Source organism: Peromyscus eremicus, chromosome 1 (genome assembly GCF_949786415.1).
Source record: "Peromyscus eremicus chromosome 1, PerEre_H2_v1, whole genome shotgun sequence".
Taxonomy (NCBI): Eukaryota; Metazoa; Chordata; class Mammalia; order Rodentia; family Cricetidae; genus Peromyscus; species Peromyscus eremicus.
The window spans coordinates 38,136,531-38,162,270 of NC_081416.1; the positions used below are offsets into that span (position 1 = coordinate 38,136,531).

Below are 25,740 nucleotides of genomic sequence, written 5' to 3' on the forward strand. Positions count from 1 at the left end.
ATCCAAGCCTGCTTCCCTAACAAGGAGGGGAGGATGAGGAGGTCCTTGCAGCTGCCGTGGGACCCGGGTCTGTCAGATGGGAAAGGGAGGAGTACATGGCCATGGGTGGGTGGGGCTCATCTTTACAGCAGCTGGAGTTCTTTCCAGCTGCAGGTTCTTGGGAGCAAACAAAGTGGGGGAGCTCTTACACTTGTTGATGCCGTAAAGCAAGGACCGAAATCCTCATACAGTTGCCAGGATTTAGGCGATGGTAGAGGGAACCGAGGGATGCCAAGCCAGAGGCACTTAGCAGGTGTCGTGAAGCGCATCATGGTTGGGCTGGCTGTTTCCTTCTGTGCTTGGGCTCCTTCGCTGTGTGGGAGGGAGGGAGGGAGGGAGGCATTCCCTACAGTTCAGCCAAGTGCGCCTGTACTGGCCAGTAAGAGGCCCGGGCAAAGCGTGACCTTTGGCTCCAACAGGCCTGGCTGTCCCCAAGAAAAGCTGAGGCCATGAAGCTAGAGTGGCAATGGAGCCGGCCACTGCCCATCACTTCTGTGATGGAAACCTGCAGAAGGGGTTTGGTCTACTGTATCTGGCCCAGGACTCAGCAGCTGAAGTGTGTGTGCGTGTGTGTCACATGCACGTGCACACGCTGGCCATGTAGACCATGAGCCAGCAGCAGTGGGTGTGCACTGCCACACTCCTGATACTACATGGCCTTGGCTTTGATTAGCCTTCCAAATCTCATTCCTGCTTCTGTGGCCAGCCTCAAGCTGGAGTCACATGGAGAGAATTCTTGGAAACGATAGTCTACATTTTAGGTTGACTCAGGGAATTCTACCACACTTTTTCCATGCTTCCCTCTAGTACCAAGTATGTACGGATCTCCTCACCATGCTGTTCCAGAGTCTATGCCTTTGAATTGTATAGTCTCCACCAAATGACCTGACAAACTCTGGGGTGGCCCACAAGCAGGGTCACTGCTGTGTGTGTATCAGGGCTCCAGAACCTGACTAAGCAGGAAGAGAAAGCGCCTCTGTCAGCCTCTGGGTTTGCACAGTGGAGCGTTAGTCAGTGAGTCACAGCCCCGACTCTGCCCGCTGCTGTAGCATCCTCATCTGGAAGGTACCTGTGGGAGCCAGGCTAGGTCTATAAAATCCTCATTCCGGCAGCTGCCCTCTGGGAATCTCGTAGGTATGGCTTTTCCCTCACTATTCCACCAGAGGGCGCCAAATCTATCGTTGGCTTTCTGAAGCCCGTGGTTTCCCTGGGAGAAAGCAAAGGAAGTGATGGAGAGTTCAAAATGCATGCTGAAGCAGTTAGCAATTAGAAATGTGTAGCACTACAGTTTTCCCAGCCACCTCCATCTGCCAGGCTACCCTCAGCCTGCCGGGCTCAACCACAGTCACCAGAATCAAGTGCTGCCTGGGGGAGACTGGCTTCAGGGTGTTCATGCCTGCTACCCTGTCAGTTTGGAGCCCTTGTTCATTAGACACACGTACAGCCCTCTCTCTAGACTCAGAAAGGCTCGTTCTAGCCAATCTACACAAAATAACTGCCATCAAATTAATCCCATGCTAAATGAAGAATCTTTAAATTGTGGTAGAAGATATGATAATATAAAAGTTACCATTTAAACCCTTAAATTAAAATGGTCTGAAATACATTGAACATAATTTGCTCTGCTGGGTGTGGTGATCAGTCTGCCCTGAGCTGTAAGCTACCTGACCATAGCTGTTGTGTGTGCATGTGCTTGTATGTGGTCCTGTGTAAGCATATGGGTGTGCATGCACTGTGGAAGACACACTCAGCAGATGTTCCCCTCAACCACTGTGCACCTTAGTTTTTGGGACAAGGTTTCTCAGTGACTCTAGAGCTCATAGATCCAGCTAGACTGCTAGCCAACCTGCCCCGGGGGATCCTCGGGTCTCCACCTCCCCAATGGACAGGCTTTTTACACCGTTGCTGGGGATTGAATCCAGGTTCATATGCATACGTGGCAAGCCCTTTATCGACTAAATCTTTTCCCTCCTCCGTGTTAGTTGTTTTTAAGTGAGTAGTTTGGTAGCTAGTGTAAAACACACCCCACGTTGTTGTACGATTAACCTTCAGCGCTCACACAGCCTGTAGTTGTTTTAAGGAAGGGATCACTTGATCCAGGGGGACTGAAACCCTGGGAGCACATTTGCATTTAACATTGTAGGAAGGTCGTGGTTTCTGTGCCTTAGTCTTGTTGATTAAAAAAACCAGCCTTTCGGCTTTCTATAGGTCCTCATAGGCTAACAGATTTTAGATCTCCCTTTCAGCTGCAAAAATTCTGTTCGTACTCGACACACGTGTCCCACAAGGTGAGCACACTCATTGAGGTCAAGTAACCGAAGAGCAAATAAAGCAAGAAGTTTAGAAGACTAAGGCCAAGTGATTCTGTGAGCCTTGTGGTGGCTGGGGGTGGGGCTGGCCGGAGGGGGTGGGGCTTTTCAGAGGGGCGGTACTTGCCGAAGGGCGGGGCTTGCCCGCACCAGCGGGTCACTGCAGGCTCTCAGGTCCTCCCTGGTGATACTGTCCTCCAGTTGAGGGGGCGTTGTCCTTTGAGCAAATACAGAGACCGGGAAAACTTTTCCTCCCTTCTCTCCCTGTGGGGTAAGGAAAGAGACGCTCCCACTCCAGACCCCCAGAGAACGCCGATGCCACCCAGCGCAGGTGGCTCTCTTCCCTAGCGATGAGGGTGAGTGATGTGGAGGATGGTACCACTGGCTGGCGGTGGCAGAGAGAGGGCACATGGGGAGCCAGGGCCTCTTGGTGAGGAGGGTGCTGCCTAGCGGCCAGCTGCCAGGGACACATCTCTGTCAAGAAGCATCTCTTTGTAGGAGAACTAGCCTGTCAGGGCCGGAGTGGGGCTCGATTTCATGCAATTCCTGGTCAGTAGCATAGGTCAACAGAGTGAGCCAGGAAGGGTGGAATGCGACCTTCTGAAGGGAACTTCTGTGGATTATCTCACAGGATGAGGGGGTGAGAAGGCACGAAGCAAAGATTCCTCTCGCTGCCCCCAACTCCATCTAGTTCTCTCAGGGAGGTGGGCCACTGCTAATTACTTAGGAGGTGACTGGGTAGAATGCATTTAAAAAATGGTGAAGGCGCAGAGGTCCAGCACAGGTATAGCCACTGGAGCAGTAATTTGATTTCTTAAACCCTAAGTTACTGGGCTATAAATGAGAAGTGGTGCTCCTTCAGGTGTTGTGGGGATTAAGCTAATCTGTGGAAAGTGCTCTGTAAAGGCTGGGCTCTAGGACCAGCTGAGAGTCATCCTCAGGACAGAGTGAAATCTGTCTTCCCACTCCACCTTGCCATCTGCAATGGGGGCACTCTGCTCTCTATGATGGGTTCCACCATGGTTTAGATTTAGTCGGTCCCCAAAGCGGAAGTGAGGAAGCTCTGGGCTGGTATTGCAGCCCCCAGTGTGGCTCTGTGGAGGAGAGACCTCACGCGCCCTCAGCTGAACGGAAGGTGATGTGGACAGGCACACCTCTCTCCAGGAAGATCATGCTGCCTTGGAGGAATGCGATTGGCTGTTGAGTTCCGTCTCTCTAGGGCAGGTGGTTATAAAGGGAGGCCACCCAGGTGCTTGGCCACTTCTTCAGGCCACTGGCTCCCTTTCTACGTGGGGCCTCTGGGCAGGACACTCGGATCTTCAGGCTGCTCGGATCTTCCAGAATTGTGAGTCAAATGATTTTCTTTTGAAGTTATTGTCCATTGTTATTTTCACAATTTAAAAAATAACACATTGAAGTTTACATATGTATGGGTTATTAAGAACTGAAATTCTCAGTAAAAGCTGTACCTATGTTGAAGATTCTACCAGGCAGACTGAGTGAACTTGGTGATTGTGGAGAGTTGGAATGTTACAGAGCCCAAATCAAACAAAGTATCTTGGGCTTTTATGAGCTCCCTTACCAGCCATACATTTCGCCCACCTCTGTGACTGACCTAGCATCCTTGTGACCATCCCATGAACCCTTTTAGGTTATAACAGATCATCACTACTTCCCACCAAGCACAGGCATTAGGAAAGGCATCAGTAGCATCTGAAATTTGCCGGCCTGCCCTATGTTTCCACCCGTGCGTGTTGAAAAGTTCCTGTATCTATAGCTGTCTTTTGTTCTGCAACTATAAAGACACTGTGAAACTGTTAACCGCGTTGAACGTGGTATTTGGGACAACCTGAATCTGCAGTCCTGGGTCATGGCTCACCCATATTTGGCTCTAGAACAAACCCCTTCATTCCCTTTGAGATGAGAGGTGAGTTTTGGGGTGAAAATTACCCTGTGATGTTTTGATATACAGAAACCGATAAGAAAAACAACTTCTGAGGTGTCCTAAATTTAATTACTGAGAGCCAGAGATTGAAAAGATGGAAAGAGGTTAATTAGTCGTAAACCATAGGCTAAAGGGCAAAACAGGCCTACTTCAATCTCAAGTGCACATTAAGACCTTAATTCACATCCCATCATGGCTGACCACCAGGGTGACTGAGCCCTGCTTACATGTAAGTGTTCTGTCTAGATGGTAAGCCCCAGCTAATCCAGAAGCAACCATTTCTCCTCTTAAGGGTTATTGTGAGCTGACGGTCATGGGGGGAAAACCACACCCGTGGGCTGCTGTCCTGTTCCAAAGCTTCCCCTGCTGGGAGTCCCACTTGTCTGGACCATCCATAACCCCTCCAGTTGGTAACACATGGGGGTGACATATTTGTTTCTCCGTTTACTAAACGTGCCGTTAGTCTTGACCGCTCTCTAGCCCTGCTGCTGGCAGCTGGGGGACCCTGTCCTGGGATCGCTGTTGCTTCTCCGGCTGCTGTCTGTAACGGTTCAAGGGACGCCTTGAGAGGCCTGTGGGGATGACTCAGTGGGTAAGGGAGCTTGCGGTGTGCAAGTGTGAGGATCCGGGCTGTTCTCTAACACTGTGACCTTTTAACTTCAGCGGGGCTGCTGGAACACACGGCAATTACATAGTTTAGTTCTCAAGGAAGTTGCATCTAGCATTACTCATTACTCATTCCTTTTTTTTCTCTTTCTCCGCCTAAGTTGCTAACATTCCTGTCTCCTTGGCCACTGGCCATCCCACGTGGACTGAGTTCATCTGATTGTGGCTTTGGTGATCAGTGATGTGGCCCACGTGCCACACACCTGTGTGTCATTTGTTTGCCCTCTTTCCCTTCCTTCCTTCCTTTCCTTCCTTCTTTCTTTTTTTGAGAATTAACTGTTTAGATTTGTTCTCATTTTTAAGATTATTATTATTTTTTTGCTATTGATCTCCTTATATATTTTAAAATTATCCTCTTGTTGCATAGTTTGAAAATATTTCTCCCACTTCTTTTTCGGTTGCATCTCTATTCTTTTGATTGTTTCCTTCACTGTTCTAGAAGGTTTTCAGGTTGATGCTATCCCACTTGTCTATTTTTGATTGCATTTTCTGTGTTTGGGGGTCTTATTAAAAAATACTTGGTCATTCCTAATATATTTCCCCTATGCCTGCTTCCACTCTTTTGAGTTTTATGGTTGAACCCTTAGTTCGTTTGAGTTGTTTTTTGTGTGTGGTAAGAGATGGAGGTCCAGTTTTACTCTCCTACATGGTCTAGCCTGTTCAGTTATGCTCTGGGCCCATATTTTACATCAGTAGCATGTTTCAATTGTTATAGCTTTGTGGTATATTTTCACATCAGATGATACGATGATACGTCCTATGTTCTTTGGAGGAAAGTCATTGGGAGGGATTGCACTGGATTGTAGATTGCTCTAGTCAGTATGAACCTTTTAACTGGTATCAACTCTGAGTCCACAGACACAGATGTCTGTGTATTTGTGTGTCCTTCCCAGTTCTTCTTGTCAATGCTTTCTACTTTTCACTGTGGAGCTCTTTTCCCTGAGATGATCATTTCTGTAGCTACTCTTTCCCGTTTTAACCATTTCACTGTCTCTCAGTAGAGACACTAGTAACTTCAGCTGGTTTTGTGTCTGGCCCCGCAACCATGTGGAGCTCACTTATTAAATCAGTGTCCTGTGGTGGAGTCTTTGGAGTTGTTAAATACAGGCTCATGTCATCTGTCTTCTCTTTGTTTTGTTTCTCCATGCCTCCCCTGCCTCAGTCTTCCTGTATATAGACAGGAATATGTCCTGACATTCACAGTCAGGCCAGGTCTCTCTCACCTCAGTTAATCTGGAAACATCCTTATAGATACACCCTGATGCGTGTCTTTCCAACCTCCTATGTGATTCTAAATCCAGTTACGTGCACAATGAAAGTTAACCATCATTCCCCACCCCCCGACTTTTAGTCTATTACATATCTTCAGAAGTGAGTTTCTGGTAAACAGCACACAATTGACTCAGGTTTTCATCCATCTGTTGGTGTGGTAAGGAGGGACAGGATCAAACCCACAGTAGTACGGCCTGGTGTACCAGAGGCAGGAGATCACAGCATCTGGAGTTGATGCAGGTTAGGCTACAAATCTATTTCACTGGAGCCTTAGTTCACTTCCTGGAGCCAGGGTTGCTGTGGACGTCTTTCTGTATGCTGTGAATATGTGTTGCTCTGATTGGTTGATAAATAAAATGCTGACTGGCCAGTAGCCAGGCAGGAAGTGTAGGCAGGGCCAGCAGAGAGGAGAGTACTGGGAAGAGGAAGGCAGAGTCAGGAGTCACCAGCCAGACACAGAGGAAGCAAGATATAAAGGCAGAACTGAGAAAAGGTACCAAGCCACACGGCTAGACATAGGTAAGAAAAATGGGTTAATTTATGTGTAGGAGCTAGTCAGTAATAAGCCTGAGCTAATGGCCATACAGTTTGTAATTAATATAAGCCTCTGTGTGTTTATTTGGGTCTGAGCAGCTGCAGACTGTGTGGGACAAGAAAAATTCAGCTACACAGGGTGGTCCAGAGTCTCCATCCAGGAGCATTAGCAGATCCTAATGACTCTGTCCCCAGGCTAGTGCTCCTGGATTGAGACTCTTTCCTGTCAATCTATTTTTTCATCATACTAAAACTAGGTCCTGGGATCTCTCATTTGGCTTTGTTAGCTCTTGTGACAGTGGTTTTAGTGGTGAATAGAGCTATTTAAGATGCTTCTGTGGGGAGACAACTGTGTGTGGAGGTGGGCCTTAGTCTACTACCACCTTTTAAAGCTTTTCAACCTCAAGTATTTTGTTACAGAGATATAAAGCATGGTAACAAAGACTCAGTGATTTGGAGCATAGTATGCTGCCACAGGCTCTTACAGTTCCCAGGACCTGTCCCTGGCGCTTGAGCTGGCTTTTGGGAACCCAATCCCTGAGCTAGGTTGCCTTGCCCAACCTTGATGCAGGGAGAGGAGCTTGGTCCTGCCTCAACTTGATGCTTTGCTGATGGCCATGGGAGGCCTGCCCCTTTCTGAATGGAGATGGAGGAGGAGTGGATGGGGGGTATTGAAAGGAGGTGGGGGAGGGAACAGGAGAGGGGAAACTGTGGTCAGTATGTAGAATAAATAAAAAAAAATAATAAGAAAAAAGTAAAAAACAAAACAAAACAATAACAAACATTTTTTAGCCTGTACCTCTCACGGCTTCCAGCAGCTGCAGAGCATAGTCCCTATGGGATCTGCAACTGGTTTTTCAGGAAGGACAAGGAAGACAATGTTCTAATGAACTAGAGCACTAGAGGGGTCCACTCATGCCCCTGGCAGCAGGAAAATCATGTCCCCAAACTTTGAGAAGTGGAATTGCAAAGAGTACTAGGTAAAAGGCTTCTGGGACACTGTCACAGAATCTTCAGGTTGGTCCCCTGAGGCACTGTGTTCCACTTTGGCCCCAGCCCTGGGCGAAGACCGACCACTTCTGTTCTTTTTCTTTTTTTTTAATTGTGGAGGGAAGGATTAATTTCTGCTTCTCTTCCCTCAGTGATGATACAAAGTGTGACACCTTTCTCCCATGACACCCAAAGGGCTGCTGCTTCCTTTTAGTGTGCTCCAGGGAGGCTGAGAACACTGTGGTGACAGGCCACTGAGCCAGTTTCACAAGATAAATACCTGGGTAGCCACCAGTCCCCATAACCCTTAGAGCCTATGAAGGAAGACAAAACCCTCCCTGCCCAGAGCTCCAATCCTCCCTGCGACAGCAAGGCACTCATTCAGCCAGGACTAAGAGGCAAAGTCCTTGTTTATTGTTGCAGCAATTCTTATACAGACATTAGCGTTCAGTTAAATAAGGAGAGAGCACATTAAATACATCACAACCCCAAACCAGACAACCGCGGCCACGGCACAAAGAAGGGGAGGGTGGGTCAAGACTGGTGACCAGACTGTCAGAGGAAATACATTCAGTGGGTGTGCAGTGTCCACATTCCAGGCTCACGTGTAGATATATTTTATTTATATATATTTATATTTATATATAGAGATCATTGAGTTTCGTGTATACAAAGAACGATATCCTTACAAATACAATACTATACTTCTCCCAATGTTTTACAGTAAGCGCTAACACACCCCGTTACAGAATAGGGGTGCTAGGGCATACCCCAGGTGCTGTGCTACGTATGTACAAGAGATTTCATTCCCACATGGTCATCACACACTGCCTTGATGGAGGGAAAATAAAACCGGAGTTGTGTGCTCAAGTGGATCCTAACCAGGGAAAGAGGAGCAGACAGAGAGGCAACGCAAACCAACAGGTAAGCCTTGTGACGGTGAGTTGAAACATCAGTGAGAGGTGGCCCTTGGTTGTAAACATTGGTGACAGCTACCCCGGTGGGTGGAGAGACCCGAGCAGGGCTCTGTGGGTGGGTTTTCATCAGTGTGCGATAGGGAGCGTAGGTGTGGATGGGGCTGCAGGAGGGAGGAGGTGGAGAGTGGGGGAGGTAGTAGGTTACTCTGGACTCCCTGAAGGCCAATGTTGATGGGCAATGTTCAGACAGCAAACCCGTGTGCAGGGAGGTGGCGGCCTGCTGTGTGCTCTACCCCCGGGAGCCTGCTGTGGTGTGGGAGGAAGGTATCGCTCGGGCAGGGGGCTCCAGCCATTGATCTGTGGGGCTTTCTTCCTCTCGTGAACTCAAGGCTGATGGTGGCTCCCTGAAGGGCTCCTGCTGGAGAAGGCAGAGTGGGTTGTGGTGCAACCTCCTTGGACTGGGGGTGGTGGTGAATCTGGGAGCCTGTCCCCAAAGCTGAGTCACTGTCATGTCCCAACTGAGTGGGCAGAGTGGCTCTGTGCCTTGCAGTTTGGGGAAGGCTGCTCCGTACACAGTTGGCCCCATCACTGGGGGTGATGAGATATTTACATATGTAACTATGTATGTGAGGATGCCAGACAAGACCTGACCCCAAGTTAACCACTCAGCCTGACGCCAACAGAGGAAGAGCATGCTCCAGCCAGGGGCCTGGATCAAGCTCCAACTGCTTTCCCTCTGGGTGGGAGGAACCACTTTAACACAAAAGACTAGGTAATCTTACAATCATGCTAAACCATTAGTTTTTTAGAGGAGCTCACAAGAAAAGCTTCTGAACCCCTCTTAAAGCTTCCAGGGTTCTTGTCCAACAAGAACAGAAAGTGTTTTCTCTTTCCTCTTTCCCTGGGTGAAGACACTTCACTGTGATTATTTGGGGGGATTATACTGGGAGTGATGTGTGTGTGTGGAACCTGTCCCTGACCAGTCCCAGGCCAGCCTCTGCTGTACCCCTGCCTTCCTGTTCAGGCGCTTGGGCATGGACCCATGGTGGCCACCCTGGGTCTAACAAGCATAAGCCTCTCAAGTGATTTTCCAAGGTTCCCAAATGCCTGAAATGGCAGCAATAATGTCTTTTTGTCTGATCCATCACTCTTTGGCAGAGGAGAGATGGCCTGCACTTTTCAGCGTGCGATTTTATTAGATACCTGACAGATTAGTTATTTCAGGAGGGGTGAAGAAAATCCGGGCCGTAGTTCCTGGTCTTCACATTTGCTGGGGTTTGACCTTGGGTTTGGTCACACAGGAGCATTCTGTTGGACACCCTTAGAAACAAGTCCAGATAGCCTGGCTCCTGGGGTCCCAATTCCACACAGCTCTCTCTCTAACAGCAGCAGCCCTGTCAATTCTCAGGCAGCTATCTGGACAGCTGGTGGCCGCACGTCACTGGAACTTTCGTACTAAAGTAAAATCGAAGGCTCCAGCGCAGATCCCTGTGAGCACCGGGCTTTCCTGATCCCACCCACCCGACTCACGGGGATGACTGTTTCCCTCCCTAGCTGGAGCCTCTTGTTCTTCATCTTGTTAGATTCATATCTCTCCCTCCCCCAGGCCCCACCCTCCTCTCCGTAAATCCATCCTCCCTAACACTGCTCCCTGAACTGCCTTGTCCACAGACACAACGTAAATATCCCAGATGCAGAGAACAGGAGCTATGTTCATATTACAAAATATATTAGATTTTCTTCCCCTGTCTCTACTGAGGTCATCAATGAAACAAAACAAAAACAAAAGCTAGCCACATCCCACATAAAAACAAACTGCTCTTTGGACCAAGAATAAGTGGAAGCTGGCTCAGAATAATATTAAAACACATGTACTAGACTGAGACATAATTCAACACATGAGGCACCTGATGGAAACATCAAGCCTTCCACACCAGCTACAAACTCCCAGACCTAGAAGACAGTAGATGTTGTTTCTGGAGCACATTTGGGGATTCCTAGGGCCAACACCAAGCATTAAGTCTGCTTGATTTTATGACTTAATCTAGTCTAGCCTTTGAACTATCCCATCCTCATGAGTGGCTGTAAAAGGGCCCGGGCTGCCTTAGCTTTGGGGTGGGAAGCAGGACACTAGGTTACCCATATCACAGTTTGTCCCTCAAGAACCTCCAGTCTGTATGTGGGGTTGGGGAGTCTTAGAGGGCACTCTGAGCCAATTGGGATCTGGAGGGCTAGGCCTGAGCCAGGAGGGCCTCTTTCTCAGGATAAGGCTGGCCATTTTCTGCATGTGTCAACCTTCTGCTAGGAGAAGGGATCTTCCAGAGGGGTGCTGGGGGTTCCCCAGACTGTGTGCTAGATTTTCAGCCTACCTCAATGCAGGTGGAGAGCAAATGAGACATTGTGCAGGGAGTGTGTGTGTGTGTGTGTGTGTGTTGTACACATGTAGTAAGTGCCTGTGCAAGAATATAGGAAAATAGTACCTGCCTGTGGTCATCCTCCAATTGGTGACCTTGAGTTATTCTCTAATTGGTAACCTTGGGCCAGTCTTGGCAGCCTGAGAGGCCCTGTGACTTCCCAGGATCTCTACAGTGTCACAGCAGCCTTGTCTAGGATGTCACGTCTTCTCTTATCTGCAGTTAGGCCTGTATTAGCACACACATTGAAACTAAAAGGAACTATGGAAGAGATTTAAAGCTGGCTCAGAGACTCTGGGCTGAAATGATGTATGACGCCCGAACTTCACAGCGGGCAGCGAACATCCTTGAAGATGTGGGCTGTCCCGGTCACTGCTATCTTCCCATCTAGTGAGGCAGGGAGAGCGGGAGATCAGCAACTGAGGGTAGGCACTGCTCAGTCAGCTCCTTCGCTTCCTCTGCGAGTCCTTCAGGGAAGTACGTGCCTCTTGGGGAGGGATGATGCCCCCTTGGGCAGTGACAACCCCCTTAGGACCCCCAAAGGCCCTCCACAATGATCCCAGGTAGATATTAGCTGTTCTCCACCCTCAAGGGGGGGGGGCACACACAAAGCTTCCCTGGTATGAAGGAAGGAACAGAAGAAAGCAAACTGGAGAGAGTGAGAGAGCCAAGAGGCCCTTGCCGACCTTCTCTTCCTGTGTAAGACCAAATGCTGGGCACGAGAGGGAATGTCTCAGTGGACACACGATGCAGCACACGAAACACGACCACGGTGAGGAGAGTCCTCCATGCATGCCGCCGTGGAGGTGCGGCTCAGATGTAAACGGGCTGCTCCTGGGCTGTCAGCAGTCTGTACATGGCTGCTGGCATCGTCTTCATGTGGATCTGAGGGCAGAAAGCCATGTTAGCTGGGGCTGGGGTCACGGCCATAGTACCTCCCACTCACTATGCACAGTTTCTAAGAGAGCCCATCCCTGACCGCCAGGCTTGGTCTAGGAAGAGTGAAGCCTGCAGGCATTCTAAAAAGTTTGGGGGTGACTGTAAGTGATAAGAAAATCTGGGTAAGGCTTAGTTTTCCACTTAAAGGCTCCTGTTTTCACAACTTTGGGGAAAAAAAGGCGGCTCCATGGGAAGGAGGGCTCTGGGTTTCTGGCTGCTTCCCTCTCTTGTCTTGGCAGTGTGGGAGCACCAGGTGGAACTAAAGCAGGAACAGAAGCCCCAGAAATGTAGTTAGGACATGATGTGAGTCAATGCTGTGGCTTCTGGCTTTATGAGTCTTGAATCTAATTTGTGTCTCCCAATCTCATTTGGCGGAGTTAATTGGGGAAAATGAGAGAATTTGAGGAGCCACAGACAGTAGCACCACAAAATGAGTGTTGAAGAGAAGGCAGGTGAGCTTACTTCACCCACGTCTGAGGCAGACCGTCTGCTCAGAGGAGCATCTGGGGGGGGAGAGGAGGCTCTAGAAGGTTCCCAGCAAGGCCAGCATGTGCCAGGGGGACACACAGTACTTCAACCCTGTTCGCCCCAGACCTCCTTCCTACCTCCCCAACAGCATTGGAGAGGATGTGGACGATCTTCTCATGTGGTGTGGCTACGACACTCTGGCCGTTGATCTCAATGATCCGATGTCCCACGCGGACCCCGCCTCTCTCGGCTATTCCCCCTCTCATGAGGCTGCAGATCTACCGGAGGCAAACACCAGGTTACACCTAGTGGGCAGTACCACATCATTGAACCTTGTGGGGGTGGAAGACTGTCTGCCCTGGAGCCCTGGTGCTCTAGCTGACTTGGTGAGGCTTGGGCCATTTAAATCTCTCAGCTTCTTTTTATGAACAGTGGGTTCTGTGGCTTGGTAGGGAGCTCAGTGATCGAATGTTTAACCAGCATGCACAAGATCCCGTGTCTGATCCTTAGCACCCTATACAGCAGCAGCAAAAGTAGGTTCTGTAGGTCCAGCCGCCTGCATGTGTACAGTCTCTGCACAGGGGCATGGCAGGTGCGAACTTACCAGTATGCTCAACTCCGACCACTTTCCATCCTTGTTGGGCCTATCTGTTGGCAGCCCGTGTTTCAGTCAGCCTTCCATAGTCTCAAGCAGGCTTACCCACGGAACTGTTTGATGCTAGAAGCATGTATTTTGAGGATCACCACTACATGATCCAGAGAGGCACTGGAAGCCTACTGTGTTCCATGGTGTAGCTCGAGGAGAAAGGTACCTGTTGTTCTTCTCAATTTGGTGGTCTTTGCCAAACTCACTTCTTACAGGGACGGAATCCATAGCCAGCTACTGCATATGGTTAGGCTGTGACCCCTGGTGGATGAACCCTCCCAGTGCTGCAGGCTGGGGTGCCTATACCTTACACGCTAAACAAGAGTGCCTGTGAACTCACTAAAGTTGACTTTACACCTCAGACCGTGCATCTTTATACAAAAAGGCAGGACCTGCAGCAAGGGAGCTTAGTGAGTCTGGAGTGAGCGGGTCCTTCCGGCTCTAACCTGCTCTCAGGTCAAATGTTCCATGGCTAATTTCCACACTGGAGGTAAGACTAAGGGTCTAGGACTAGGACTGTGGTTCCTTGGCTGAATGGTTACCTAGCACACTCCATCCACAAACAAATGAAATCTCAAGAAGCTAGTCAAATTACAACTGAAAACCCCAAATCTATTTACTGAAAGGATGAGGGGAATGGACCAGCTGGAAAAAAAAAATTCAATATACCTCCATTTCCATTTGTCAATATCTTGGAAAAGGGTGTGGTGTGGTGTGTACTTACAATTCCATTCTGGACGCTGAATCCCAGCTGGTAGCGAAGGTCCGGCCTCCTTATTAGCACTGTGGTCACGGGAGGGCACCTCACAATGTTCAGCTTTACTCGGGACTGGTTCTTTAAGCCCTTAAACGTGAATAAAGTATAGTGGAGATGGTGACCACTGAGTCAGGCAGAGTAAATAAAAGCAGACATGGCCGGACACAGAGGCAGGGTCCACACCACAGTCTTCTGAAGGCCGTGTGTGCCTGAGCTGGAGCCAATTCCATGAGGCCTCCCTGGAACCCATTCAGTCTGTGGGAGATGGGTGACCAGCAGATGGCTGGAAAGTGGACTGTGTCAAGGGACCTGGCAAAAGTACAACTATAAGGAAAAGAGTCACATGTGATTGACAGATGAGGATGCACACTGTTGGTGGAAAGTCACATGGGACATGGGCTTTTTCCTCTGCAGGGCAGACTCCAGCAGTGACTCCTAACACAGGGCATACACCTCAAAGCAGCAGCTCATTCCCAAAGCCAGTTCTCTCCAGTCTCTGACCTCTTCTTCCCCACTCAATGTCTGGAGAGCTCTAGCTTGTGGGTATTCCCACTACAACCAGAAGCTCCAGTGATTATTTGCCTCCTTAGGATGTGATGGATTATGAAGAAGATATGAAACATGAAGATTGTACATGGGTTCCTCCTTGGTTGTCTGCCCTTCCTTTAGTCCAGAATGGATGGTAGAAGAAAATCTGGCCTTTAATTAGGAACAGGAACCTGTTTGGAGCTTCCTACACATTAGCCAAACCTCAGGCAGGTCCACCTACCACCTCATCAGCTACATACTGAGAAGTGGGAACCAGGCCAAAGAAGCCAGCCCAGAAATAAACATGCCCCCTCCAGTGCTGCTGGCTCTGAGGAAGGCCTGTTCTGACTGGGTTGCCTCCTGCTTGCCAGAGCAGATGCTCTGAGGAGAGCATACTCCAAAGCTCTCTGTGCCTTTCCCTGCATCTGCTCTTCAGCACGGAAAGGCTCCGGGAAGATGTTCCACATCCCAATTCAAGAGACACTGTGCAGAAAGAAATGGCAATTTTTTTCATCTTGGAGCAAACAGACCACACTGGTGTGGTTGGAGGCCCTGTTGCTGCTATAGCTGAGGCCAGGTTATCAGAGCACTCAGGAAATGCCTGCCTGCCAGGACTCCTATCCACAAGACCAGCCGACTAAGAAATGGCTTAAGGTCAGCTTAGACCTTCCTCCAAGGGAGCAAGGGTACAAGGGTCTTGAGGTGGATGAGAATGTTCTCCACTGAGAGAGAGGGAGCAGCAATGTGCGGGGGCAGGGATTTGGAGGAAAAGCTAGTGTTTATTCAGGTCCAAGATATCCCTTAGAGATAGCACCCATGTGACTTGATGCTCACAGTCACATTGGCATCACCAGTGTCCCCAGTGAAACAGGCTAGGGAATGTGTTGGTCACAGGAACAGTATTTTCAGTGCAGCAGGATGACAGAGTGCTGCTCCTGCATAAGTAGCCAGTGACGGCTTTGGACTTTCTGTTGACAGCATGTCCCATCATGTCAACAAGACAAGACAGGTCTGGCTTTCTGCTCTGAGCAGTGGGACAAGCATAGCCGGGTGAGGAGGACAGAGCTGGTGTTCCTAGACCTGCGTTCCGTCATGTTTCTGCTACCATAAGCAGGCGGCTCTTAGGCATTTTGCTCTACCTGAATTTCTCTACTGTTATCTACCTGGTGACACTCACTAGGGTCTCTGCCAGGTCCAGTTTCTACATCTTCCTAAATTCCCCAATCTATGACACTGAAACTCAGCCATTAAACTTCAAGTCAGACTCAGTCCCCAACATCAAAGCAGGTATGGGGAAGCAAGGCAGGCTGGAGCTTGGCTGTGTACACGTTACAGTTTTCTAAGTGCCTCTTTTTTTGCTCACTTAAGAATCACTTATATACCAAGAAATGGGTTAGACACTGGACACCGGTAGGAATAAGATTCTCTACGTCTCTTGGAACTGGGGGGACATGAGAGGCTAAGAGAACACTGTGTGTCAGAACTAAAATGGGGGAACTGAGGCAGCTTGAGTCCCACTACATCCACCCCACCACATCCCCTGCAGACCACACACCATAATACCAGGAACTGGTGGAAAATGCTGAAAGTGACAGAGTCCACCTGTAGGAATTCTGGTCCTTCGCACAAGCCACCGTTTAAATGCTTACACCTGTTAACTGCCCGGGCAATCCAGGAGACCTTATAGAATATACCAAAATGCATGAGAATGAAACAATTTCCTGTTACCTACAAATTTCCCACTTCTCTGGTGAACTGATTTAAGACGCCTGTTGGGTCCCTCAGCAAAATAATTTTTAAGGCTGGATAAAATGTGCTTCAGCATAAGGCTTCAGAAATGGCGATTGGAAATAACCAGGGCATGATTTGCTCTGCTATCCCTAATCAGTGTTTCAAGTTGGGTCTCATTAACTTAGATTTCTGACCTGCCATTTTGTTGGAGGTGCCAATTAAATAAACGGTCATTTCGTCCCCATGACAACAGTGAATGATGCAGCAAATTAAGAAATATGGTGGGAAGGGAAGAAGCCAGAGTGGTATCCATAGCAACAAGAGCAAACTCACGATACTCCTGAGAAGGAAAGGGAAGCCAGGCACTAGGTTGGAAAGGAAAAGAAGTCTAGAGGGCAGGACTCGGAGGCAAAGGCATGAGCAGAGAGATACTAGCACGCTTCGTCTACCAATGACTGTGCTTTAGGAATGAATTACAACTGGAAAGGTAAGAACTAGGCAAAAAAGAATTCAGAGGGTTTCTGTAACTGGAAACATATTCTGCATCCTGTAATGGGGGGGGGGGAGGGAAGGCCAGTGAGCACTGAAGTGGGAAGACACAGAACACGTCGCTTTAGACTCCTGTTCCTTAGGGTGCCAGCCAGAAGGCTGGCAATGCAACCTTCCCCAGGAATTGCTGAAAAGCAGAGTCCCACTTAAGACTTGTCGGAACATAACAGATCCCTTAACAGGATCCCCAGGTGGCTTGTGTGAGAAGCAATGACTGATCAGGATGCTGGGGAGAGTAACGTGGACAGGGACCTGCTGAAATGAACAGCTACAGAAAAGCTCTGAAGCCCAGACATTCCCCTGCAGTAGCTGGAGCAGTGTGAGCATCTATCTAGGTCCAGGCACAAAGTGGGGTGACGTTTAGGGAACTGTAAAAATGGCACTGAATCCACTGAGTTCAGTCCTCATCTGGTGTTGGGGGTTCCTCAGCTAGGACAAGCCACAGGTAGGCGATCTGATTTTCCAGCCTGACAAAGCTGAGGATCTTGGGACACTTGGGAGTGCTCAGCAGTTTCTAACTGGACCTTGGTCCTGCGCAGCTCTGCTGAGGGAGGCCAGCGAGGCAGCAGCTTTCTCAGGCCCTCTTCAGCAGCTGTCTCTTTCATCACCACGTGGGCTTTTCATCTTCCCAGTCCATGGAGATTCCGTTCACAGACATCAAAGTTCAGCTCTTCAAACAACCTTTCCCCCTCAGGAAGCTCCAGGGCCTCTCCGCTCACCTTTGACTAAGTTTTGTTTCCACCTCAAGTTGGTGATATGTGGACAGAGCTGAGTCCCCAGGCAGCAGTCAAGGTGGTCAGGCTGACCTCACCGACACCACGGTCCCTTATCTTGTCTGTCATTTACAGGGCAATATGGGTGGGTAAGAGGAGAGTTGGGGTCTAATGGATGGCCAGCTGGGGACCCCGAGCCTTTGGGGTTTCAGGAAAAGGGTGGGTTATGGAAAGGCCAGGCCCTGACATAAGGTTGGGAGTTATCAGACATTCCTGCTTCTTAAACCCAGGTCTATCCCACCTCTCTCTCTCTCTCTCTCTCTCTCTCTCTCTCTCTCTCTCTCTCTCTCTCTCTCTCTCTCTCTCCCCCCCCCCCCTCCCTCCCGCCCTCCCTCCCTCTCCCTCTCCCCCCCCACACACACTTGGGTTGCTACAACAAAATATTATGCACTGGACTTACAATCAATGAGAGCTACTTCTAACGGTTAGGAGGCCTGACAGCTGAGGTCAGGGTGCTGGCAGGCAGATGATAAACTCCTCCTGTGGGCTGCAGACTGCCGGCTTCTGGTTGTTCTCACATGGAGGAAGAGAACCAGAGAGCCCTGTAGGGTCCCTTGCATAAAGGCACTGATCCAATTCATGAGAGCATCACCCTTAAGACCTAATCACCCCCCAATAGCCATTGGGATTAGGGTCTCAACATATATTTTAAAGGGGTACCCCTCTCCCCACCCCATATCCTTTCCAGACCCAGATTAACTCCCGGTAAAGTCACCCTCCCCAACTTCACTCACCAATTTCTCTCCCTCCCTCTGCACTCCACACATGGATCCTGAAGGCTGGCACTACCAACAAGTGGGGGCTGAGTAGGTCTTGGCTGTGGAGGGGGCTGTCCTATGCACTCAGGCTGTGCCTGTAGTACAGTCTTCACAGTGAGAGAGTCAAGGCAGTCTCCAGGCTTCTGGGGCATGAGGATGTCCACTTGCACAGACACCCTCCCTGGACAGTGGGGGATGTTTTGGGGGTGTCTCTTCACTGGCTGAGTGACCTGTCTCCACCAAGAGTCAGCTGTGTGACTGCTATTCTGTGCCTCAGTTTCCTATTTGTGCAATGGACAGACAACAGTACCTGCCGCATAGAAGTTAGGAGTAACCAGAAGCCATGAGTTCAGTGAGCTAATCTGCAACCACCCTCTGGTCGGTGTTGGGTGCACAGCCCCTGGCTTCTGTACCTGTGGGGCCACTCACTTCTTCCTGCTAGGCCTAGCTCCTGGGTGAGGACCTACCCACTGTCTGGCCCACACAGCTCCTTGCATTTCTCACAAGGAATTTGTTCACAGGAGAGAAGGGCAGTGGTCCTGCCTTTCAGTAGAGGTCACTATGACAACACCAGATTAACCCCCGCAGGTCAGGCTGAGTTCTTCCCCTTGACTCAATGCCAGCCTATTGTCCGTCAATTCAAGCAGACACTTCTAAACACTACTGTCCTTCCTGACACAAACCTAGGTTTTAACTCCTTCAAAGTCAAATTAAACTTTCAAAGTCAAACGTTCCCTCTCCTAAACTCCTGCAGCCTTTTACCTCTGTTGCTACACATCCTTTCAGCAATGCCATTATCTTGGACATGCATGGCCTCTCCATGGTTCAGCACCTAACAAAGGTCCAGTTAAACATATATGAATGAATCTCCATTAAGCAGATTTTCTGATCTCATCATTACTGTACAGCCATGTGCTGCACAGTTTTCTTAGTCAACTAGACCACATACACCATAGCAGTCTTGTAAGACAACAGTGGAACTAAAAATTTCCCATTACCTGGTGTAGTGTCTTGAATAGGTATGCCCCTCATAGATTCATGTGTTTGAACACTTGGCCCCTAGGGAGTGGCACTATTAGGAGGTGTGGCCTTGTTGGAGGAAGTGTGTCACTGTGGAGGTGGGCTTTGAGGTCTCATATATACTCAAGCTACACCCAATGTGACAATTCACTTCCTGTGGTCTGTGGATCAAGATGCAGAACTCTCAGCTCCTTCTCCACACCATGTCTGCTTGCATGCTGCCGTATCCTGCTATGATGATAATGGACCAAACCTCTGAAACTGTAAGCCACTCCAATTAAATGTTTTCTTTTATGAAAGTTGCCATGGTCATGGTGTCTCTTCATAGCAATAGAAACCCTAACCAAGACAGAAGTTGGTACCAGGGACTGGAGTATTGCTGTGATAGGCCTGACCATGCTTTTGTTTGGAGGAATTTGGACTCGGGGAGTTTGGATTTGAAAAGCAGTTGAATGGTTTAAGTGGGGCTTAATGGGCCATCCTAGTAGGAAAATGTAAGACAGTGGTGTTGAGGGTGGTTCAAATTATGGGGGCCTGGCCCAAGAGGTTTCAGAGGAGAAGAATTTTAGTGTGTTTCCTATAGATCATTCTTACGATATTTTGGTGAAGTATGTAGCTGCTTTTGCCCTTGTCCAAAGAGTCTGCCTGAGGCTCAAGTGAAGAGTTTTGGATTAATTCTGTTGGCTGAGGAAATATCAAAACAGCCTAGTATTAACTCTGTCATATGGTTATTAGTGTTCACTCTTATGAAGATTTATAATGAAAAGGAGCAAGCTGAGAAAGGAAAAATACAAAATGTACAATTTGAGAAGAAAAGAGGCACCAGGAAGTGGAATACAGCCAAGTTCTGTGATCAAGGAGATAAACAGATTAAGAAATGGAATAAAGAAGTGGTGACCTCAGGGCAAGACCCCACCCAGCTAATTTCCAACTTATGAAAAATGAATAAAGAAAACCTTAGAGCTGGGTTTCTTTAATTTAATCCCAGCACTTGGAAGGCAAAGATGGCATATCTCTGAGTTTGATGTCAGTCTGGTTGACAGAATGAGTTTCAAGACAGCCAAGCTTAGGCAATGAAGGTAACCATCAAAAATAGAAAGCTGGCAAAGATGTGATTGATTGAGGGGGCTATGTCCTAGCCCCAGAAAGCAGCAGAAGTTGGCAGCTTTGGCCATGTGGTTCTGGCTTTAGAATCATGGATAGAGTCTCCCTCTGTGACTAAGGGGTTATGGCCTCTCCCCCTGTGACTAAGGAAAGCCACTGAGGCCAGTTATATGGCAAGGGTGTCCCTACATGGAGGCTTAGAGAGGCTATTATGTAAAGCTGTGAAAGTGAAGCCTGAATTGTCTTGGAGACACCTGCTGAGGAGAGCTGCTAATAGGTAGTAGAACCAGCCCAAGAGAAAGAAGTGTGTTGCGGTCAACTAAGCTGAAAGGAGTTGGAGATCTGAAGAGCATTTTGACATCTGACATGAGATACAGAGTTTGGAGTTTGCTCAGATGGTTTTTGGTCTTGCTTTGGTCCAGCATTTCCTTACTATGTTCCCTTCCCTACATTTTAGAATGGTAATGCATATCCTATGCCATTATATGTTGGAAGTATGTGATCTGCTTTTTGATAATGATTTTACAGGGGATTACAGTTAAAAGAGTGCATGAATCTTAGAAGAGACTTTGAACTTTGGACTTTTAAACATTGTTGAGACTGTGATAGACTATGGGGACTTTTGAAGTTGAACAACATGCATTTTGAAATAAGTTATGGCTACAAGCCTATGGGGGCCAGCGAGTGGAATGTGGTGGTTTGGATAGGTATGGCCACCATACTCATGTGTTTGAATGCTTGGCCCATAGGGAGTGGCACTATTAGGAGGTGTGACCTTGTTGGAGGAAGTGTGCCACTGTGGGAGTGAGCTTTGAGGTCTTATATATGCTCAAACTACATCCAATATACAGTTTCCTTCTGCTGCCTGTGGATTAAGATGTAGAACTCTCAGCTCCTACTCCAGCACCACATCTGCCTGCATGCCACCATGCCCCACCTTGATGACAATGGACTAAACCTCTGAAACTATAAGCAAGCTCCAATTAAATGTTTTCCTTTATAAGAGTTGCCATGGTCATGGTGTCTCTTCCCAGCAGCAGAAACCCTAAGACACCTGGGGACTCCATAGGCATCTGAACACCACAGTACAACTCACTCCTCATGACTGCGGTGACATCTGTGTAAACTCACTTGCATTGCCAACTTTTATGCATAAAAGTATAGCATGTGTGCATGCACATACATGTATGTGCAAAATACTTATAATAAGCTAGTAACATAGCCTTTATTATTTATTATGCTGTATTTGTATCATTATTTTAGGGTGTACTCCTACTCATTAAAACACAACATTAACCATAAGATAGTATGCTGTGTTATGCTGGCAGCACCCTCATGGGTCCTACAATTACTGTCTTTCTTGGTTTTACTAAGAGGCCACATCAGGTGACTGACCTAAATTGTTTAAATACTCTGTGATGTTTGGAAAATGATAAAATTGCTTAATGATTTGCATTTCCCTGATGGCTAAGGATGTTGAACATTTCTTTACATGATTCTCAGCTATTTGAGATTCCTCTGTTGAGAATTCTCTGTTTATATCTGTACCCCATTTTTTGATTGGATTGTTTGGTTTTTTTGATGTCCAGTTTGAGTTCCTTATATATTTTGGAGATCAGCCCTCTGTCAGATGTGGGTTTGGTGAGGATCTTTTCCCATTCTGTGGGCTGTCATTTTGTCCTTCTGACAGTGTCCTTTGCCTTATAGAAGCTTTTCAGTTTCATGAGGTCTCATTTTGCTAATTATTGATCTTAGTGCCTGTACTATTGATGTTCTGATCAGGAAGTTGTCTTCTGTGCCAATGGTTACACAACTATGTTCATAGCAGCTTATTTATAATAGTCAGAAACTGGAAACAACATAGATGTCCCTCAACTGAAGAATGGATAAAGAAATTATGAAACATTTATATAATGGAGTGTTACTCAGTTGTTAAAAACAATGACATTAAGAAATTTGAAGGCAAATAGCTGGAACTAGAAAAGATCATCCTGTGTGAGGTAACCCAGATCCAGAGGGACAAACATGGTATGTACTCACTCATAAATGGATATTAGCTATAAAGCAAAGGATAATCATGCTACAACTTACAGACCCAGAGAAGCTAAGTAACAAGGAGGGCACAAGGGGGTGGGTGGGTGGGGGATTCATGAATCTCATGGTGAAGGGGAAATAGAATGGACATTGCCAGTGGGCAGGGAGAGGGGCCTGAAACGGGAAATGGGGATGGGAGAAGAGATCAGGTGGGAGGGAGGATGGAGGGAGAGAGTACTGAGAGAGACAACTGGAATCTAGGGCATCTCTGGGATGAGCTAGAAACCTAGTGCAGTGGAATCTCCCAGGAATCTATGAGGGTGACCCTAGCTAAGACTCCTAGCAATGGCGGATATGGAGCCTGAACCGGCCATCTCCTGTCACCAGGCCAGACTTCCAGTGGGACATCAACCCGGTCATAAACCCTTCGTACTACAATTTGTCCTGCCTACAAAATGTGCTGGGGGTAAAGATGGCACAGAAATTATGGGAACAGCCAACTAATGACTGGCCCAGCTAGAGATCTATACCCTGAGAGCAAGCTCAACCCTGAGGGCCAGGACCAAGAGGTGGGATACCCCAGGGACCTAGGACAGAACTAAGCATGACTGGCAAAAAAAAAAAAAAAAAAATCAATGAAATGAATCCTATGTTCTCATAGATTGGTGCCTTGTCCAGTCATCATTAGAGAAGCTTCACCTAGAGTCTTAGTTAGGATTTCTATTGCTGTGAAGAAACGCCATGACCATGATAACTCTTAAAAGGAAAATATTTAATTGGGGTTTCAGAGGTCCAGTCCATTGTTATCATGGTGGGAAGCATGGTGGTGTGCACGCAGACATGCTGGCTACATCTTCATACGCAGGCCACAGGAAGTTGAATGAAATACTGGGTGGTATCCTGAGCATAGGAAACCTCAAAGCCCACCCCCACAGTGACACACTTCCTCCAACAAGGCCATACCCTCTCCAACAAAGCCATACTTCCTAATAGTGACACTCCCTATGAGATTATGGGGCCAATTACATTCAAACTATCATACCTAGCAACTGATGGGAACAGATGCAGACCCAAAGTCAAATATTAGGTGGAGCTTGGAGAATCCTATGGAAGAAGGGGGAGTAAGGATTGTAGAAGCCAGAGGGGTCAAGAACACAAGAAAACCCACAGAACCAACCAATCTGGGCCCATAGAGGCTCACAGAGACTGAAGAGACAACCAGGGAGCCTGCATGGGACTGACCTAGGCACTCTGCATTTATGTTACAGTTTTGTAACGTGGTCTTCCTGAGAGAATCCTAACAGTAAGAGCAGGGGCTATCTCTGACTCTGATGCCTGTTTTGGGGACTCATTCCCCCATACTAGATTGTCTCATCCAGCCTTAATAGAAGAGAAGGAGCCTAGTCTTGCTGCAACTTGATATACCTTGGCTGGCTGATATCCTTGGGAGGCCTGCCTATATCTGAAGAGAAACAGTGGAGGAGTAGATGGGGTGGGGTAGAGGGGAGGTGGGGGAGGAGATTGGGAAGAAGGAAGGGAGGGGAAACTTTGGTTGGAATGTATAAACAACAACAACAACAAAAGAAAAAATTGCCTAATGACACATCTCTCAGAACTTATTTCTCCACACGCAACTGTATACTAAGCAACAAGTCTACCTCAGGGATGGCATATCATCCTGCCCTCTGTGCATTCCTGCAGCCCTGCCCCAGCTCCTCAGATGGGGGTGTTAGCTTCTGTGGGTTTTCTAGGGCACAGAAGGGCTATTGTACAGATGTGTTCACTCCCCCAGAGTGGTGGTCTCTTTGAAACCCTCAGAACCAAGGGAAGCTGAGCACGCAGCCTGCCTACTTACTGGGTGTGGGCTTCCAGGGCCAAAGGTGTGAGCGTGTCATCCTGGCTACACAAGCAGAAGGATCAGCGTCCTCTAAAGGCTACATAGACAGATGCCTCACTGCTAAGAAGGAAGTCCAGTTGCTCCTCAAGTGGCCACATTCATTTTCTCTTTAAGTAACTCTTTTCTTTAGTGACAGCATCAGCGTGGGTGGAACAAAAACGAACATGTGGACTAGAGCAGGTTTCCTCCCTATGACATTCAGCTTGGAAAGAGGCAGGCTGACCCACACCAGTGTTCTCCGAAGAGCTGAAGCATTCCCATGAGCTGTGAAGGGGGCGGTAAATCACCTCACGTCTGTCTGTCTGGCTGTAAAGGACTGTTTGGGTTAGAGAGCTGATGAAAATCCTGCTGAGGCTGTGTCTGGGTTACGTGGGAGGAAGTGAGTTAACTGATGAGCTTTGCCTATGACAGGCATTGGACTAGATGCAGGTGTTATATAAGCCTCAGATAGTACTTGTGACTCTGACCTATGGAGAAACTTATAATAGTAACTTGAGGGTTAGCTGCCTTGAATACAGGTCCATACCGTTTATATCTGGGTCGTCCTCAGAGCCTGAGCTTAAGCATGTTCACAAACATCAAGGACTGCATGGCAGTCCCATTTCACATCATTTCAGGTCTGCTACTGAAAAGGTTTTCTCATGCCTAGCTACCTTGATAATGCTCTGGCAGGTGGACAGAGGCAGGCCCACCAGGCTGGTGCCGTTGATGGACATGATCTGGTCCCCGATGTTCAACTTTCCTGATTTCTCTGCGGGGCCTCCATGCATCATGTTGGCAATGATCACAGTCGGTAGAATGGATCCCCAGCCAGACTCCACAATCACAACTCCCAGGATTTCTCCTTTCTGTTTCTCTATGAAAACCTGAAAGGAGAAAAATATGTAGAAAGTACATGTCAGAGCCACATGGGATAGGTATCAGAGCTGGTCCCCCTGCCTGTGTGGGGGAAGAAAAAGATACTACTTTGAGGATGCCAGTCCAGGTGAGTTCCTATCTTCTCTACGCTCCATGGCATCTGGGGTCTGTAAGAAACCACTTCACACAAACCCATCTAGACCTTGGAATTCACCCTCGTTTCAAAGGACCAACCTGGCCTCACACAAATACAGGAGGCACCAGGCTTTTCTGTTTTCCTTGAAAACATCAGTCGTCCTTTGTAGTGAGAGCTTTGGTGGCCTGTTAAACCTTAATCCACAGTGGCTTTTGGATTTGATGCACAGGTTTTCTCATTCCACAGCACTTCGTAAATTATTTTCAGTATTTAAGATTTCTGAGTGAAAAACACATGAAACACTTCTCTGTAAGGAGGAGGGTGAGGAAAAAGTGACGTTGAAGTTGCCGTGACCGAAAGGCTGTGCTGCACACAGGAAGAACAGGTCCTGGACATACATTCTGCATGTGTGACCTCTGGTGGCCGGCACAGAAGCAGGAGTTAGTACTGGACCCC

The 25,740-nt window shown here is 48.1% G+C and overlaps 1 protein-coding gene across 2 annotated transcripts in view; it reads right to left on the reverse strand.

Moving 5' to 3' along the window:
• Positions 1-8,147: 8,147 nt before the first annotated feature.
• Positions 8,148-25,740, reverse strand: part of Apba1 (amyloid beta precursor protein binding family A member 1) — a 208,890-nt gene continuing 191,297 nt past the window's right edge. For both annotated transcript variants that reach the window (XM_059259587.1, XM_059259579.1), the window contains 4 exons: positions 24,944-25,156; positions 13,864-13,983; positions 12,631-12,771; positions 8,148-11,971 (listed from right to left, as the gene is read on the reverse strand). In XM_059259587.1, coding sequence (XP_059115570.1) covers positions 11,900-11,971; positions 12,631-12,771; positions 13,864-13,983; positions 24,944-25,156 — 546 coding nt within the window. In that variant the 3' untranslated portion in view covers positions 8,148-11,899. The remainder of the gene's footprint in view (positions 11,972-12,630; positions 12,772-13,863; positions 13,984-24,943; positions 25,157-25,740) is intronic.